The following is a 16,266-nucleotide window of genomic DNA, read 5'->3' on the forward strand; positions in this document are numbered from 1 at the left end:
AGGGTGGTGCAAACTGTAGTAGGTTGGCCAAGCACAGGGCACACTGTGTCTTCACAGAACTGAACTCATCCCAGAAGGCCCTCCCTCTCCAGCTTCCCTGGAATTTGGAACTGTAGTCACTGAGGGACTTTAAGCCTCATCCCTTTGGTTTGACCTGCTGCTGTTTTTGCTGCTGTTGTTGTTGAGGCTATACGTCCAAGTAAGCCCTGACCTCTGTCCTCCCGTACCCCCAGCCTGTGCTGGAATCACAGACACGCATCACCAACATCAGAATTTGTCTTTTCTTCTGTACTCTCTTCAGCTCTCTCTTCTGTACTCGCTCAGCTGTGCCTGTGTGCATGGACCATTCTTTCTCTCCAGGTTCCCACACCCCAGAGCCTCTCACCTAGTGGCTCTAGCATTTGGCTCCTCTTGCCTCTGGCCTTAGCTAAACTAAATCCCCGGCTTCTCTGATTGCTCACTCTGCATCTATTTCAGGCCTTACTTCCCTTAAGGCAGCTCTCCAATTAACCCCACACTCTCACTGTCCATTTTCCTGCAGACAGGTCTCAGCCAACGTAAACAAAGACGATCTGTTACTAATACACAGGAACCACAAAGCTTGGTCTCCCTATAAACACACAGCAGGGCCAGCTCTCTGAAGGACCTGCACCTGGTTGAGATGTGTTGGTCCAGAGCTTGTTTAAACTATGCTCACCAATTTTGTCAAAACCCGAGGAGAGTTGTTTCTCTACTTGCCTCCTGCTTGTTTTCCAGAGGATAATTTCACTTGTGATGGTTCTCAATCCTGAACCAAGATGTCTAGCTATTAAAAGAGAGGCTGACACACAGGAATGAGGCTGGCCTGCACCTGCGAGTTCTAGACAACCTAGTTTGTTTGGTGATATAAAGGCTTTGTTTGGGGTGGACCTCAGAACATGCTTGCAACAGAGAGAGTGCCGCTCTTCAGGAGACTGAAATTTTCTCCTAAGCATCCCCCAGATACTTTTAAAAAGAAAAATAACTAAAAGATATGAAAGTCCTATAATCTAACTCATATTCTTAAGCACCAATGGTTCAAAAGGATATGCATTGAATAGTTTAAGAACTAAGCTTTAACGAGGAGTAGCTTTTCCCTTGACCAATGTCCAAGTATGCAGCTTTTATTTTATTTTTCTTTCTTTCTTTTTTTTCGGAGCTGGGGACCGAACCCAGGGCCTTGTGCTTGCTAGGCAAGCGCTCTACCACTGAGCTAAATCCTCAACCCCTTATGCGGCTTTTATTAGCTAGCTTTCTGCAAGTTGTGGTTTTGCATCTTTTAGATGCCGGGATTCCCAAATTCTCCTCTGTGCCACCTGTTTTCAGGGCTCTGTGAGTCTTAAAGTTCAGCTTCATAGCCATCCCAGGGATGGTTTTAATATTTATCAACAATTACTGAGTTCCTGGTGGATGCTAAGCTCTGACAGCATTTAGGAAAATCAAAGATAAACAAAAGAGGATTTTTCTTTTTACCCTGCTTGTGCTCATGACTTCTTTCAGCTTCCTTCAGCTCTAAAGCACAGTGCACAAAACAAGCATAGACTCCCTATCTCACTTGGAAGTTACACACACACACACACCCTACACTTTCTACTTCAGACACTTGGGCTCACCATATAAAGAGTGCCCTGCAAGACAGCCTGGTAGTCGGAAAGAGGTGTACCCGGCCACCTCCAGGAAGCTGCATCTCTGTGACATCAGTGCCTCTTGTCACCCATCTAGACAATGGCACTGGTCCCTCTGCTTTAGATGCAGTCCTTTCCTAGAAGCAGCTACTATCTACCCACCCTCGGAAGCCATGACCGCAAGGGTATTTACCAAGGACAAGTCAACAGACTTTAGAGGCAACGAGAGGGCACATGCTTGTTGTAGCAACTGCTACAACAGTCAACTGCTGCCGACCCTAGGGTTGAGATGTAGCACGGTCTCTTCCAATACCTTTGACTGCCTATAATCACATTAACCTTGAAAGCAAATGTCCGTTATTAACAGTGGGTGCAAAGGAAATAACCCCCATTTTACCAAGATCGAAGAACAGCGTGTCAGATAATTATCTGGACGTTAATCAGGGGATGCCTGTTGATTCCTCTGCTGACTTCAAATATACATCATCTTTTCCCAAATGCTTTCTGGAGTAAAGTTCCAAACCCTAGCTGGTTCTTTTCTAACCCCCTCCTCCTCTACCCCCAAGTGGTTTTTGGAACCAGCAGACACCTCAGCTACCAAAGTGAAACCATTACTTCTGTCTTTTAGCAGACTGGAACTTTTTTTTCCATGAACTGCCAAAAGAGTTTATGGTTTTTTAATATGCCCAGTAAAGCTGATAAATTACAAGGATCATAAAAGGCAATGATAGCCAGAGGTTTAGAACAAGCGAAAGAGGCTGTGATGAAAGCAAGATCTATCCTCCAGCCCTGCCCTCCCAAAGACAGTTTTAATTTTCTTTGCTTTTAAGTTTCACCGAAAGGATTAGGTTTTCTGGATGGGACTCTCCCCGAACGAGTCCGGTAGCCGCGGGCACCCACGGGCTTCCGTAATCTCTTTCCCAACTGGAGGTTGCTTACCCTGGCTTGAATGACCTAGCGCGAGTCCCAGAGCCAAGACCAAGGCAGCGCACGGCACGGTCATGTCAGCAGGCTCGCCCGCGCTCAGGATGCTGCGAAGCCCCGGCCTCCCTCCAACGCACACATTTCCTGTTTCCTGCTCCTTTGGGTCGGTGCTCACTTGAAGGAGAGGTGTTTGCCTGATTTTTAGGAAGTGATGTAACTCTGCAGGAGCCTGTCAGACTGGCAAGGGTTGCAACAGAGGAGCTGCTTCGCCCAGCACTGATTCAGTTAGCACCTCCCTAGCCCTCTGGAGTCCCGGCCTCCACCTTTCTGTCCCTGAGAAACAGACTCCGTTCGGTTGCTCAGGTGTCATTCAGCACTTGGAGGGAGCCTGGACCGCAGGTGTTCTGATTTGACAAGTTTGCACATCTGTCTGATGGGTCTCTGGAACTGTCCAGAGCCCTCGATAAACGCTGGCCTGAGCTCAGTGCTGACAGCACGTTCTCAAATCAGCGCTGTCTGGTAATAGCCACATTGCCTGCGGTGCAAAGGACTGAGCCTCGTGTGAAGGGACCTTTTACATTAAATAAATTTAATGTAAAATGTAAACAACTTCACAGGCTTAGCGGCTGCTGGGATGAACAGCTCTGGTTCAATCAATAGGAAACTGCCAGTTCCAGCCAGCCAGACTCGTACCTCCAGCCACCCAGCACCTGCTCCGGAGAGGCCCTATTTGATCCTACAGACAATACTGCTTCCCTGGGAGAGGTGTCTTTGCAAGGAAGCCTCTGCTCGGTGGGACCCGCAGGTGGGAAGTGGCCCCTCATCTCCTGACCTTTGTTATTGAGGAACCAGCAAAACAGGATTGAATGGGATTAGGAAGACGTTAGAAATTCTATCCGATGGAAACAATGAAGAGGGCGGGAGGGTCTTTTACATACTGTGGAGGTTAGAATGCTGCCGCAGCCCTTCCCTTGGTTGGTTTAGCTCCTAGGCCCACTGGTGATTGCTTTCCTTGTATTTGCTGTGGTCTAGAGACAGGCATGGCAGACTCTAGTGTGTTCATGGACTAGCAGTGTGCATTTTAATGTCTTAGTGACAACTAAATCCACTCTTGATACACTACACTTTTGCATCTTGGGAACAACTTGAAAGAAAATGGATGTGTTCAGAACCCGATGATCGCTCTGAAAGCCGCAGAGAAAGAAGTATTCATCACGCTCTCTCCCTGAGAGCCAATAGGGCCCTGGCTCCAAGACCCCTGTGGTGCAGAGTTCGGGTGGCAATTACTCCTGTGGGAGGGAGCTTTTCTCCACACACCTGGAGTCCTAGGCTCCACTTTCCCCTTGCCATCCTGTGAAAAGCTGCTTTGGCTATCGGGCCGAGGCACACGTTTGACGAGGGCAAGGCTGATTCCTTCCAGTCGGTGTCGGCACAGACACACAGTTTTGTAGGCCCTGTGCCGATTGAGAGTAGCGTGTGCACCACTCTGTCAGAATGATGGGCGACAGAAAACAAGACCGCGGAGAGAGAACCCCTGCGCAGCATATCATTTCCCCTTGACTTCTGTGCTCCCTAAGACCCTCAGCACGAGGCAGTGGGTGTTAAGGGGAAGAAAATTACCATCATTGATCAGAAAGTGGTGACACCCCGGAGGCCCACCCACTGCAGCTAAAATCACCAGGGACTGTGCGGAAGGAAAGGGCTATTTGCCTGTTTGTTCTCGTTTCACCAACCATTAATTTTGGAAAGTGGCTGCCAGGGTTTCTGGATTAAATTCTGGCACTCTCTCAGCTGGAAATCAGGACCTCGGCTTTACCCCTCCCAGGCACTGATCGGTGTGACTGGCAGGCCCGCAGATGCCTATAGATGGCTTGAAACAGCAAGAAGAAAAACATCATGTGTCCCAGTGTCCTGGAGATGCCCTGAGACCTCGCCAAGCTCAAGGGGGCCCAGAGGTGAACCAACATGTACCTCCTGTTCTAAGGTCATTTACTCCCTTCCTGAGACAGTCTGGCTTTTCCAACCACCTGTTCAAGCTACAGAAGCCACTCCCCGCCACAGCCATTGCTTTCTATAGGTGTCCTGACTTCAACTCTGTGGACCATAGAGAATGAGGATGTCCAAGGACCTAACTGAGAAGCATGAAGCTATTGCTGTGTGTGCCGGCTTCCTGTCCACAGTCTCCTTCTGTCCGAGTTATGTGCTTGTCAACATACACAGGAATGGGCGGGCACACACACACACACACACACACACACACACACACACAGAGTAGTGTACACACCACAGGTGTACACATACTTGTGCACACCCCCCCCACACTCATACATACACTCAAAGCTCCCCCTCCAGCACACCATGGAATAAATGCAAACAAGAACAAAGAGCGGCCAATTAATTCCAAGCTCGTTTTAGCAAAGGAGCTGGCTACCATCTTTGGCAGACACCTTCAGACAGGCTGGGAAAGCATCCTGGTGTAGCATAGGAAAGGCCGTAGGAAGGCAGGCTCCACAGAAGGCTGTTGGCCACGGAAACTATGGCGAGTTCAGGCTGCTGTTTTCAGTGTCTGGCGAACAGTCTGCCCTCCGCTTCTCCAGAATCAGACAGAGGGATAAAAACCAGAGTTGCTGTCAAATAGCGACCTTCCTGCAATGTGGCTTTGTAGCAAGCTGTCTTTGGGAGTGGCTGCCGGAGACAAGGGGAGGTTTTCAGGGCTGATGCAGGTCTGGCGTCCAAGTGCTTTTGTGTGGATGACCTGCTACTCCTATTTGTAAATTCAGTCTTTCTGGGGTCACCTCATGTACATTCACAATACTTCTACCACGTGCACCCTGTTCTCACACTCCACCACACACACGCACACATACACGCGCACACACGTGTGCATGCGCACCAATGCACGCTTCCCAGGGCGTGTTTATGTCTCCACGGAAGGTGCTGGCAGCACCGTGGCACTCGGTGTAATGAGGAGCAGGCCTGCAGACAAGGTTGCTGACAGCGGCAGGGCTGCACTCGTCCTGAAGGTTTCATGAAAGGAGAGCAAAAATCCACAAAGGCCCCAGGAACCAAAGACGTGCCAGAGGGGCAGGTGGGAATGGCAGCCTGAGCAAGAAGAGCATAAACCCCGGTGTGCAGAGATTAACAGCCAGGAGAGAGGTGTGAGGCTTGCTTGCTTCCTGTCTTCCGGAGGGGCACTACCTGAGCCTGAGTCTACTGCACTGTTGGAGTCCCAGTCCCTACATCGTGGCTGTCTGCCCTTGTCCCACACTCCTTGCGAGCCATTTAGGTAGCTGACTCCCTGTGAGACAGATGCGGGGGACTTGGGCTTTGCTGGGCCCTAGGCACCGTTAGTTATTACGGAAGCATTGTTTAAAGCTGTAAACATTGTTGCTACTGCAAGAGCTCCTTCTGGAGCCCATTCTCCATAAGGAAGAGAAGACGTGGATGGGGCCGTTGGACACTCTAATTAGCAGGTACTGAGCTCTTTCTTTCTGTCTAAGCTGTCCTGAGTGAAGGCAGGCCAGGTCTTTTTTTTTTTTTTTTTTTTTTTTTGGTTCTTTTTTTCGAGCTGGGGACCGAACCCAGGGCCTCGAGATTCCTAGGCAAGCGCTCTACCACTGAGCTAAATCCCCAACCCCAGCAGGCCAGGTCTTAAAGCCAGATGGACCATCTTTCTGGTAATTTTGGTAATCATGAGCATCCCTGTGATGATTTGGATATGCTCGGCCCAGGGAGTGGCACTATTGGGAGGTATGGCCTTGTTGGAGCAGGGGTGGCCTTGGAGGAATAGGCATGTCACTGTAGGCATGGGCTTTAAGACCCTCATCCTAGCTGCCTGGAAGCCAGCTCCTAGCTCCCTTCAGATGAAGATGGAGAACTCTCAGCTCCCCCTGCACCATGTCTGCCTGGATGCTGCCATGTTCCCGCCTTGATGATAATGGACTGAACCTCCGAACCAGCCCCAATGAAATGTTGTCCTTATAAGAGTTGCCTTGGTCATGGTGTCTGTTCACAGCAGTAAAACCCTAACTAAGACCATTCCATAGAGACCTAAGCCTCCTGGGACCATTTTCACCTTTGTCAGAGGGGGGGCACTTCCCCTTGGAGAGAGACTATGACTAGGGGGCAAGGCCATGATTGACCCAAAATGCAAGCCTCCGCAACTGTGAATGCTTCTAAAAAGCTGTGAGTGGCCAAACTAATGGGAGTGGGGAGCCTAAGCCCTTGGTCTCCCTCTGACACCACAAAAGCAGGCGGCTTAGGCTCAGTCTGCTGCCAAGTGTTTTCCTGTGCTGCCCTCCAGTGCTGCAACACGGGGACCTGGAGTGCTCTGGCCTACCCTGCTTCCCCTTTCCTAGCGTGGGCTGGTAAAAGAAGAAACAGCGGCAGGAAGTGCAGCTTTATACTAACTAAGCATCCACCCAAATCGTGCCGGCTTCGGCTTGACAATGTAAGTAGCTTATTAATAATTATTGATAATGTAGGTAGCGTATAGCCCAATGGCGTGGACGTGTGCACATCTCCAACACCCAGACACTGCATTGCATGGTGCATGGTTGTTTTCACACCGTTAGAACTAGAGAGATGGCAGGAGAAAGCAGATGGCTGTCAGGACCCAGAAAACAGAACCTGCCGGTCCTGGTCCCCAAATGATTCCAGACAGATGTCACATCTTCGGAACCAGAAGGATCTCAGGTCACAGATGGAGGGTGGTAACCCTGCTGCCTCCAAGGGCCAAGAACCCTGATACCCAAGACCACCACAAGGGCACAGTGGAGGGCAGAGCTTACGGTTGCTCCCTCCTGCTTGCTGCCACTGCTCACAACTGCAAGCTGTAAGAAGAAAGGGGAGCTTTGAGACAGGTGTCTGGGGAGCTGCTCCCTGTCCAGACACTGACCTCAGCCCTTGCCTCCCTCAGGACATCTTCCAGGGTCGAGATGTCGGCTACCACAAAATGGGAGGGTTGTGAAGGGGGTTAAGAGGCAGCTGGCGTGTGGAACAGAGTGCAGAGCTGAGGTCTAGTGGGTCCTTGGGCAGGGCCTGGGAAGAGGCAGGACATCAGTGGGCTGGCCCCAAAGGTTGATGGACTCTGTGATTTGCTAGTCTTCCCAAGGACAGGGTCTCTCTGTCTTTTCCAGTCTGTCCTTGGCACTTAGGACTAATGAGTAAGTGAATAAACTTTCTTTTATGATTTTTTTTTATATCAGGATTTTCTAGGGAGGATATGCACATTAGAGTTATTTTGACAAACTTAACAAGTTTGGAGTCCGGGGTCAAACCCTAGAACTATTGAGTGATGATCTCCACGGCAACCATCCAGACCTCTGCATTTTTAATGATCTTGAGGGGATTTTTATAAACTTAAAAATAAGCCTAGAAACCTGCTCTAGAGTTTCATTTTTAGTTTCTGGGAGAAAAAAATGTGTCCCTTTTCTCACCAAGTTTGAACTAAATAACACCTGTCTTTTCTCCCTTGCCCTGAAGGGATATGACTTCCTATGTAACTTTCATTTGCCTAGGCTTCTTTACTGAATGTTCATTCAAGGAAAGAGACCTTCAGATAAGTGCCTCCCCAGCCCTCCTTCCACAACTCCCTACCCAACCCTCCTCTGCCATCCCCCTTCCCAAAGATCCTCCTCAACCCTCCTCCCCAAACTCTCTCCCTATTACCCATCCTCAATGCCCCTCCCCAGCCCTCCTCCCCAACTCTCTTTTCCAACCCTCCTCCTAACTCCCCTCTCCAAGCCCCCATCCCCAATGCCCCTCCTTACCTCCCAAGCTGGGCCATCATCCCTCCTTTACGATCATCGAAATACAGCAAACTCTGTCTTGTATCTGTAGCCCTTCTTAGCAAACTTAGACATCTATGACCTCCCACACCTCTTAGAGGGAGTTCATCTTCCTTCCCTGCAGTTTCCTTTTTGATCATATCTTCCTGTCTTCCCCGCACTCCCATGTCTCTTAGAACATTTTTGCAAGTAAGGCACACACAGTATTGGTAGCGAGGTCGGCTCTAGAATGTGCATTCAGTCAATGGTCTCAGTGTCTTCTCTTTCTTTTCTCAATGCCTGTTTTCTGTGTGTGTGTGGTTGGAGGGATCGACCCCAGGACCTCGTGTATGCTTGGTAAGAAGAGTCCCGCCCCGGCCTGTTTTCCCGTTTAATTGTGTGTTCCACATTTACAGTTGATGGTATCCCAGCCAATTAATTTCTCAACACCAACAAAACTAGAAAATCCAAAGACAGCAAGGTGTGGGGAAGGCAGCAAACTATGAGAAGGAAGCTGCTAAGATGAACAACTCCCACGGGACGGTACCCCAAACAAGCTGCACTTCAAAGGATGTTGTATTTACAGAGAGGAGTAAAAAGTAATGATTGACTGTTGTTTTCTTATCAAAATACACCTGGGAGTGTAGCACAGTGGCAGAACCCTTGCCCAGCATGCAAGAGGTCTTGGGTTCCCTCTCCAACACTTCAGAAGAAATAAAATAATCTACATTTTATTAAGAAATACAATATATAGTTTACAACAACAACAACAAAAAACGGCAAGAACGCCTTGATACTGGACACATTGTTGGCAGCTCAACACTCAATCTACATCAAGTCTGTCAAAGCTGAGGCCTTGTCCTCTGAAAACCTTTCTCTAGTGGCCATATAGAATCTATGGAATCCTTGTGTAAGTGGTTCCGTTTGTGTCCATGTATGTGCATGTGAATTCATGTGCGTGCAAGTACATGTGTGTGTCCATGTTACAGTTCTCTCTCTCTCTCTCTCTCTCTCTCTCTCTCTCTCTGTGTGTGTGTGTGTGTGTGTGGTGTGTGTGTGTGTGTGTGGGTGTGTGTGTGTGGTGTGTGTGTGTGGTGTGTGTGTGTGTGTGTGTGTGCAGTGCCTGAAGAGACCAGAAGAGGGCAGCAGGTTCCCTGGAGCTGGAGTGAAAACATGGAAGTCAGACTCCAGACAAGGGAGCTGGGAAACAAATCCTGGTCCCCTGAGAGAGCATCAGGGGCTTTTAGACCCTGAGCTATCTCTGCAGCCCCTGAAGTCATTCTTTTAGTCCTTGCAGGTTTCCCTGTGCATAGCAGCTGATGGAACACTCCTGCACGCATCCCCTCCACTGACAGTTGGAATTGCAGTGTCACTAACACACTCCAGTTACAGTATTCGCCTGTCACAGCTCAAGGGTGGGCAAATGGTGTGACTTCTCTGCTTTTCTATTAGCATTCCCTTTGAACTCTAGCATATCCTGCCATGATGACCTAAATAGGCTCACTCCCAAATACAAGCTATACAGTTATTTCCCTTGTTTCAGAATCAGCCTCACTTATTTCTGGCACTCAAGCACACACACACACACACACACACACACACCAGGAGTGTTTCCACTAGGATTTGCCTGGGAATTCCAAAGAATCAGCAGGGGAGGTGGTTTTCCAACTCTGGCCCTTAGACCATGAAAAGCCAAAACGGAAGTGGTTTATCCTTGTATCTTATCTGAGCCTCCTCTTCCTGAATCACATGGCATCTCTTGGACTTTGGACATAAACGAAGTGTCCAGGTCCCCCAAGCACGTGTCATATTTATGTATTACCTCTCTTTCACTACCCTACCATAGTGTTTATGCTACAGCAGGGCTGGAGGCTCCTGACAGGGAAGGAAGAATATAGTTGTCCACTGTTGGTCCACAGAGCTGAGAGTCTCAAGTCCATGGTCTCGGTTTAACTTCCTTCCCCTAACTAGATTTTCTGAGAAATAGCAAGGCTGAGGGCTAGAGAGAGAGCTCAGTAGTGAAGAGTATCGCTGTTCTTCTGAAGAACCTAAGTCTGGTTCCTAGGGTCCATGCTAGATGGCTTACATCTGCCTGTAACTCCAGCTCTGAGGGATTCAACATCCTCTTCTGGCCTTCACATGTACCTGCATGCACACGCGACATAGTCTCATAAAGATACACACATACACATAAATAAAAAGAAAGAAAAATGGCAGGGCTGACTAAGAGTCTATATCCTCTACATCAATTCTATGTGGGCACCAGATAAAGGTCTTCAGAGGACAAGGCCTCAGCTTAGACAGGGTTGCTCTAAACACCTGCGAGCCGGATTCCTCCTCACCTCCTCCTCCTCCTCTTCCTAAGTGTGTGTGTGTGTGTGTGTGTGTGTGTGTGTGTGTGTGTGCATGTGCGCGTGTGTGTAGGAGCACACACCATGGCACACATGTGGAACTCAGAGGACAACTCTGAGTCAGTTTTGTCCTTCTACAGTATGAGTCCCAGGAACCTAATTCAGGTCTTCAGGCTTTGCGGCAAGCATCTTCGCAAGCTAGAGCCAGGTTCTCAGTCTGCCCACCATCACCAAGCTCTGGAAATGAAAGGAACACAGCAGCCCCGGCTGGCTTAGAATGGAAGGCAGTGAGCTGCCTAGACAAACAGCTGAGTGTGCCGAGGTGAAATAGGGTTACCAGAGGACTTGGAATAATCAAATCCCTGGGCTCCACCCCCACGCCAAAATAAAAGGGAGAAAGCAGGAAGCAGAGCAGCCTTAGGCGGTAGGCGTGGCTTGTCAGGGAAGCTCACCGTTGTGAAACCAGGGAAGGAGGAAGGAAATAAACAAACGCAGCAGAGAGCTGTGAGGTGAGTCCTTTCCTGCCTGTGAAGCAACAGGTGCAGGGCTTATCTGAAACTAAGAACAGACGTTTCCAAGGACAGCAGTGTGATCATTTCCGTTACAGCCACACAGGACATCGAGCCCTGGTAGCGACAGCACGCTTCCACACCCAAAGCTCAGCTGCAACTCTCCTGAGAGGCCAGGAGAGTCATGGGTTTTGTCTCACGCTGTCTTCTTTCTCTGAAAACTGGTGACCCTTTTCAGGGTACGGATCGGAGCTCCCTTTCTATTGGCTGTTGCTTATGAGTACCTTTGAGGAGCCCTAGCTTTTCACTGGCCCTGTCTTCTCTGTGTTGGGCCGAGCCGTTTAGGAGTTGTTTTCATCTCAGAACTGAGTGGAAGAGACAGCGTGGCAGGTGTGGACAAAAGTTTGTAGGAATTCTCCCAGACTTTGGTTTGTCCTACTGCGTATCTGTGATCTTGTACTTCTGGGTCATCATGAGCCCAGAACTGACTCCAAAACTAGAAATCTGGAACCCAGCTTAGGACACCCCTGCTCAGCTGAATCTCAGGTGACCATGGGCAAGAAGACAGATGCTGATGAGGACAAACTATGCGATCGAGTTAGCGCAGCAAGAGCCCTGGGAAAGACCGCACTTCACACTCAATAATATCACCTTCATCTTCCGCCTTCAGGGGCCCCCTAATCAACCCAGAGCCAGCCGTTTCTAACAGTGGAGGCATGGGCTGTTAATTAGTGGCAGTCCCTGGTTCCTGAATCACTGGGCAGTTGCAGAGGAACAGGTCCTCAGAGCTAATGACCAGAGGCAACAGTAACATTGAACCATTTAAGCTGCACTCTGTGGTCTTTGTCTCCTTGTGCTCTGGTTGGGTAACCAGACAAACTCTCTACGCTGATTGGCCACATGCTTAAGGAAGAGGGATTCTTGTCCAGATGAATTTGATCACTGCCTTCTACTCGGAGCACGCGGCGCAGCCTACAGCTCGCGGTGCAGCCTACAGCACGCAGCGCAGCCTACAGCTCGCCGCGCAGCCTACACGGATTAGCACACCTGGATGAACCAAAGGAAAGAGGCTGGGGATGTAGATCTGGAGCAGAGTGCTTACCTAGCATTCACGGGTCTAAGTCCTCAGTGCTGCAAAAAAGAAATAATGAAGAAAGATTAAAGAGGGGCTGGAGAGATGGCTCAGCGGTTAAGAGCACCGACTGCTCTTCCAGAGGTCCTGAGTTCAATTCCCAGCAATCATATGGTGGCTCACAGCCATCTGTAATAGGATCCAATGCCCTCTTCTGGTGTGCAGGCGGACAGCTACAGAGCACCCATATAAATACAATAAGTAGATCTAAAAAAATAAAAAAGGAAAAAAAGAAAGAACAAAAAATTAAAGAATCTAAAACTGGCCTTTATTACCTGCTACTGTGTGTGCGTGTGTGTGCGCGCATGTGTGTGTGTGTGTGTGTGTGTGTGTGTGTATGTGTGTGTGTTCATTCCTTTGTTTGCACACCTGAATTTGTAAACAAAGCTTCTTACCATCTTCCTGTCAGGACTTTAATTCCTGAGTCTTTGCAAGAAAGGCATTCACCAGAACAAGCCCCAGTGCCCTGCCTGCCTGTGTTTTCTTTCCTGGGAATAGAGCTGTTTATTTCCACTGCCTGAGCCTGTGTGTCTTCTCTCCTCAGGGTCCTTTGCAGGACACCTCTTTGCTTCATCCTGCAAAAGAATCTGGCACAATAGGATGGAGGTTTTGCTGCTTCGGGGTCTGTCTAGCAACACCTGAAGAGGATTGGTCTGCCATGAGTGAGGTCAGGCTGACTACTGCCCACTCCAGTACTCACTGCAGTTGGGGGCGGGGCCTGTTTCAGCCGCTCAGGAAGCACTAAGAAGACCTCTTCCCCGTCCACCTGTGGGATACAGCTTTTGTCTGCTTGGGGATGGGATAGAGGAAAAACGTTGCCTCTGCATACAAAGATTAGAATGAAAAAGCAATGGAAAAATATGCTTGCCTAAGCATAGAAAACTGGCAAGATAGGACTCACTGGGATTGACGTGGTCTCTGCACAGGGGGGCGGGGCACAAGAAGGAGAAAGAAAAATAGGAGACACAGTGCCCTCAGAATTCTTCTGTACTACACAAAATATAATAATAAAATAAGTGGTGTGTGTGTGTGTGTGTGTGTGTGTTTTACTGGTTTGTACGTGCAGGCGTGTGTACTATGTGGCGCTCAGAGGACACATGCGTGTTGGTTCTTTCCTTCCATCTTGTTTGCAGCTTCCTACGTCAGGTTAGCTGGCCCACTAACTTAGCGTGGTTCTTCCGCCTCTGCCTCTCTCCTGGAGGGAGGGTCTGGGGTTGCAGACATTTATACCGCCCGTCCTTTATAAAATGTGACCCTGCGGATCGAAACTCGGGTTCTCAGGCTCACGGGGCAAGCATTCTTCCCAGTCCAAGGACTGGTTACTTAACTCAGTATCAGGAAATGAAGTTTTGTTGTAGGAGATTCTGTGGAGAGAATCCGGAGAGACTACCGCGCATGTGTGTGGAGAGCGACAGTAAACACCTCTTTATAACGCGTAGGCTGGTAGCGGGAAGCACGTCACCATGGGATGAAGACATTCTTTGTTGAATGGCCAGAAAAGACCATGGCTGGAGCAGTAGGTGTGAACGGCTGGGTGATCAGAAGCACAAAACCAGTGGGGGCTCTGGAGGTAACCGGAAGCAGTTACCACAATCCCCAGTCCAGCCCCCCCACACACAACAAAGAGTCATACAACTGGAAATGCCAATTGTGCCAAGGTAGAGCAGCTCTGTACTGACTGGTGTGAGTGGTGAGAAACGGTTGTACATTTGTTCCTTATCTCTTTTGCAGCAGGCAGGGCAGGCGTATTGTGAGGGCTAGGGCACTGACTATTCTTCCAGAGGTCCTGAGTTCAATTCCCAGCAATCGCATGGTGGCTCACAGTCATCTGCAATGGGACCCGATGCCCTCTTCTGGTGTGTCTGAAGACAGCTACAGTGTACTCCTACACATAACATTTTTGTTAAAGAAAATGTACTTTTTATGGTTACAGTGAGATGTATCATTGACTTCAAGCAAATGTAAAGATTTAAATCACAAAGAAAGTATCCCATAATGAAAACTCTGGGGATGAAACTATTCCCAGACTGTCTGGTCCAGGTGCTGAGCCAATCACGAATGTGAGCTTCTTCTGCTTCCTGCTCTGTGGTCTTATGGTCATTCCTCTTTCAAGGGTCAAACCTAACACAATGTTGAAAGAAATCTAGGGAGAAATGTTCCAGAACTGTGAATGAATATGTCAATGGTAGGATGTTGCCCCAGTGTACACTAGGCTGTGGGTTACAGCACTCGCTTAAAACGATTTTCTGTCACAAGAAGATCCATCCACGGATCTCCATGGAGGAAGGAGAAAGCTGACTTTTGAACGTTGCCCTCTGACCTCCACATGTGTGCTATGGTATGCTCCTCTCCCTCACGTGAACAAAATTGTGTATTAAAGAATGATGGAAGTCATTCCTCACCAGGTATGGTAATATACCCATCATCCTAACTCCCCAGGAGGCTGAGGCAGGGGGATCGCTTGGGACCAGGAATTTGGGACCAGCCTGGGCTACAGAAAAGACATCAATGAAAAGAGTGCAAGATGATTTTTGAGTGGATGACTAGGAATGTCTGCTCTGTCGTCAAGTGGGGGAGTCCTACTAGGGGACCTGTGGGGGTGAGAGGATATGAAATTTTAGCTGGATGGAGGAATAAATTCAAAACCCCTGTTGCATTACCCAGTGGGTGACTACAGTTTATCCGCAGGGTGACTACAGTCTGTTGCACAGTGAGGAGACGACACTCTTGCACAACAGGGCAACCACAGTTAATAACAAATATATGGGAGTCTTGAAAACTGTTTTGCAGACAGAAGGCTACAAATATAAAATGGAGTAAAATTTCAGAGTTGAAAATGATGAGAAAGATCTACATGCAATAACAGACTAAGGAAACATTTTAGATGTAGAATAATATAACAAATAGAGGGAAGCAGGTTGCCACTGAAATGTTAAGTGAAATGGAAACTTAAGGGTTCTTTGGAAAGTCGGTTGGATGGGTCTTTTTTTGCTGGGGCAAACACGTGAAGGAATGTTTAGCTGAAGCAGACACAGGTAAAAGGATGTTCTGCTAAAGCGTGTGAATGGATACATGATGAATGAGTCTTTGCTAATGACACGCGTGTATTGGTCTGCCTTACATTGCATAGCTGAGCTGCATTTCTCATGACCCCATAGAGAGAAAAACTTCTGGTGGTGGTCTGCAGTTTCTTGCTGCTTCGGAGGACTTGGGCTGATTGACAGAGTGGTGTCAGCTGAGACAGACACAAGAGTTGAGCCAAGACCCATGATGCCTGGAGGGTTTATATAGGACTTGACAGAAAGTGACAGGAGCTGAGCTTGGCTTGCTGGTACAGCTAGCTGTGCAAGCCTTGTTGGTCTCCAGTCTTCGCCGATCTTCACTTTGCTGAGAGAAGCACAGCTGAGAACTTCTCCGGCATCCCTCTGGTTCCCTCCTGCTGACTCGTACCAATTCAGCCGAGGCCTGGCTGTCTCTGCTAGGTAGCGCCATCATTGCTGATTCATGTTTGCTATTCCCACTCTACCTAACTGGGCTGCTGGTTTATCTGCGAAGTATTTGCAAGTGGATCGAGTGGCTGCAGCTAACTGTGACCTGAACTGCAGATTTCCAAACAACACAGATTGGAGTTGCTCCATAGAACCTTTCTAAGCAGGTCCACTCCCACCCCCACCCCACCCCCTGTGTATCCTTTCTCTTCTACTATTTGTGTGAATGGTGGGCTACCAGGGAGGTAAAAGCATTTTGTGAACCATCATTAAGAGTAGGCGTTTGAAAAAATTAAAGCTACAATTAAATGCAGAAAAACATAACCGAGACAGGCAGAGACCATGAAGCAGAATCAGGAACCTCTGGTTCTGGGCCATGAACATTTTACCCCTTAAGAGCACATGCAAATATTGACAGATGAGGAACCCATTATTATTAAACCAAATTAGA

General features: G+C 48.7%; 1 protein-coding gene across 1 annotated transcript in view; it reads right to left on the reverse strand.

Moving 5' to 3' along the window:
* The window catches only part of Tmem154 (transmembrane protein 154), a 39,259-nt gene extending 23,440 nt beyond the window's left edge, over positions 1-15,819 (reverse strand). The window contains exons 1-3 of the mRNA XM_032896946.1: positions 15,778-15,819; positions 5,461-5,584; positions 2,583-2,741 (exon numbers count right to left, since the gene is read on the reverse strand). Of these exons, the coding sequence (XP_032752837.1) occupies positions 2,583-2,741; positions 5,461-5,584; positions 15,778-15,819 (325 nt within the window). The remainder of the gene's footprint in view (positions 1-2,582; positions 2,742-5,460; positions 5,585-15,777) is intronic.
* Positions 15,820-16,266: the final 447 nt, after the last annotated feature.

Source organism: Rattus rattus, chromosome 3 (assembly GCF_011064425.1).
Source record: "Rattus rattus isolate New Zealand chromosome 3, Rrattus_CSIRO_v1, whole genome shotgun sequence".
Classification (NCBI taxonomy): Eukaryota; Metazoa; Chordata; class Mammalia; order Rodentia; family Muridae; genus Rattus; species Rattus rattus.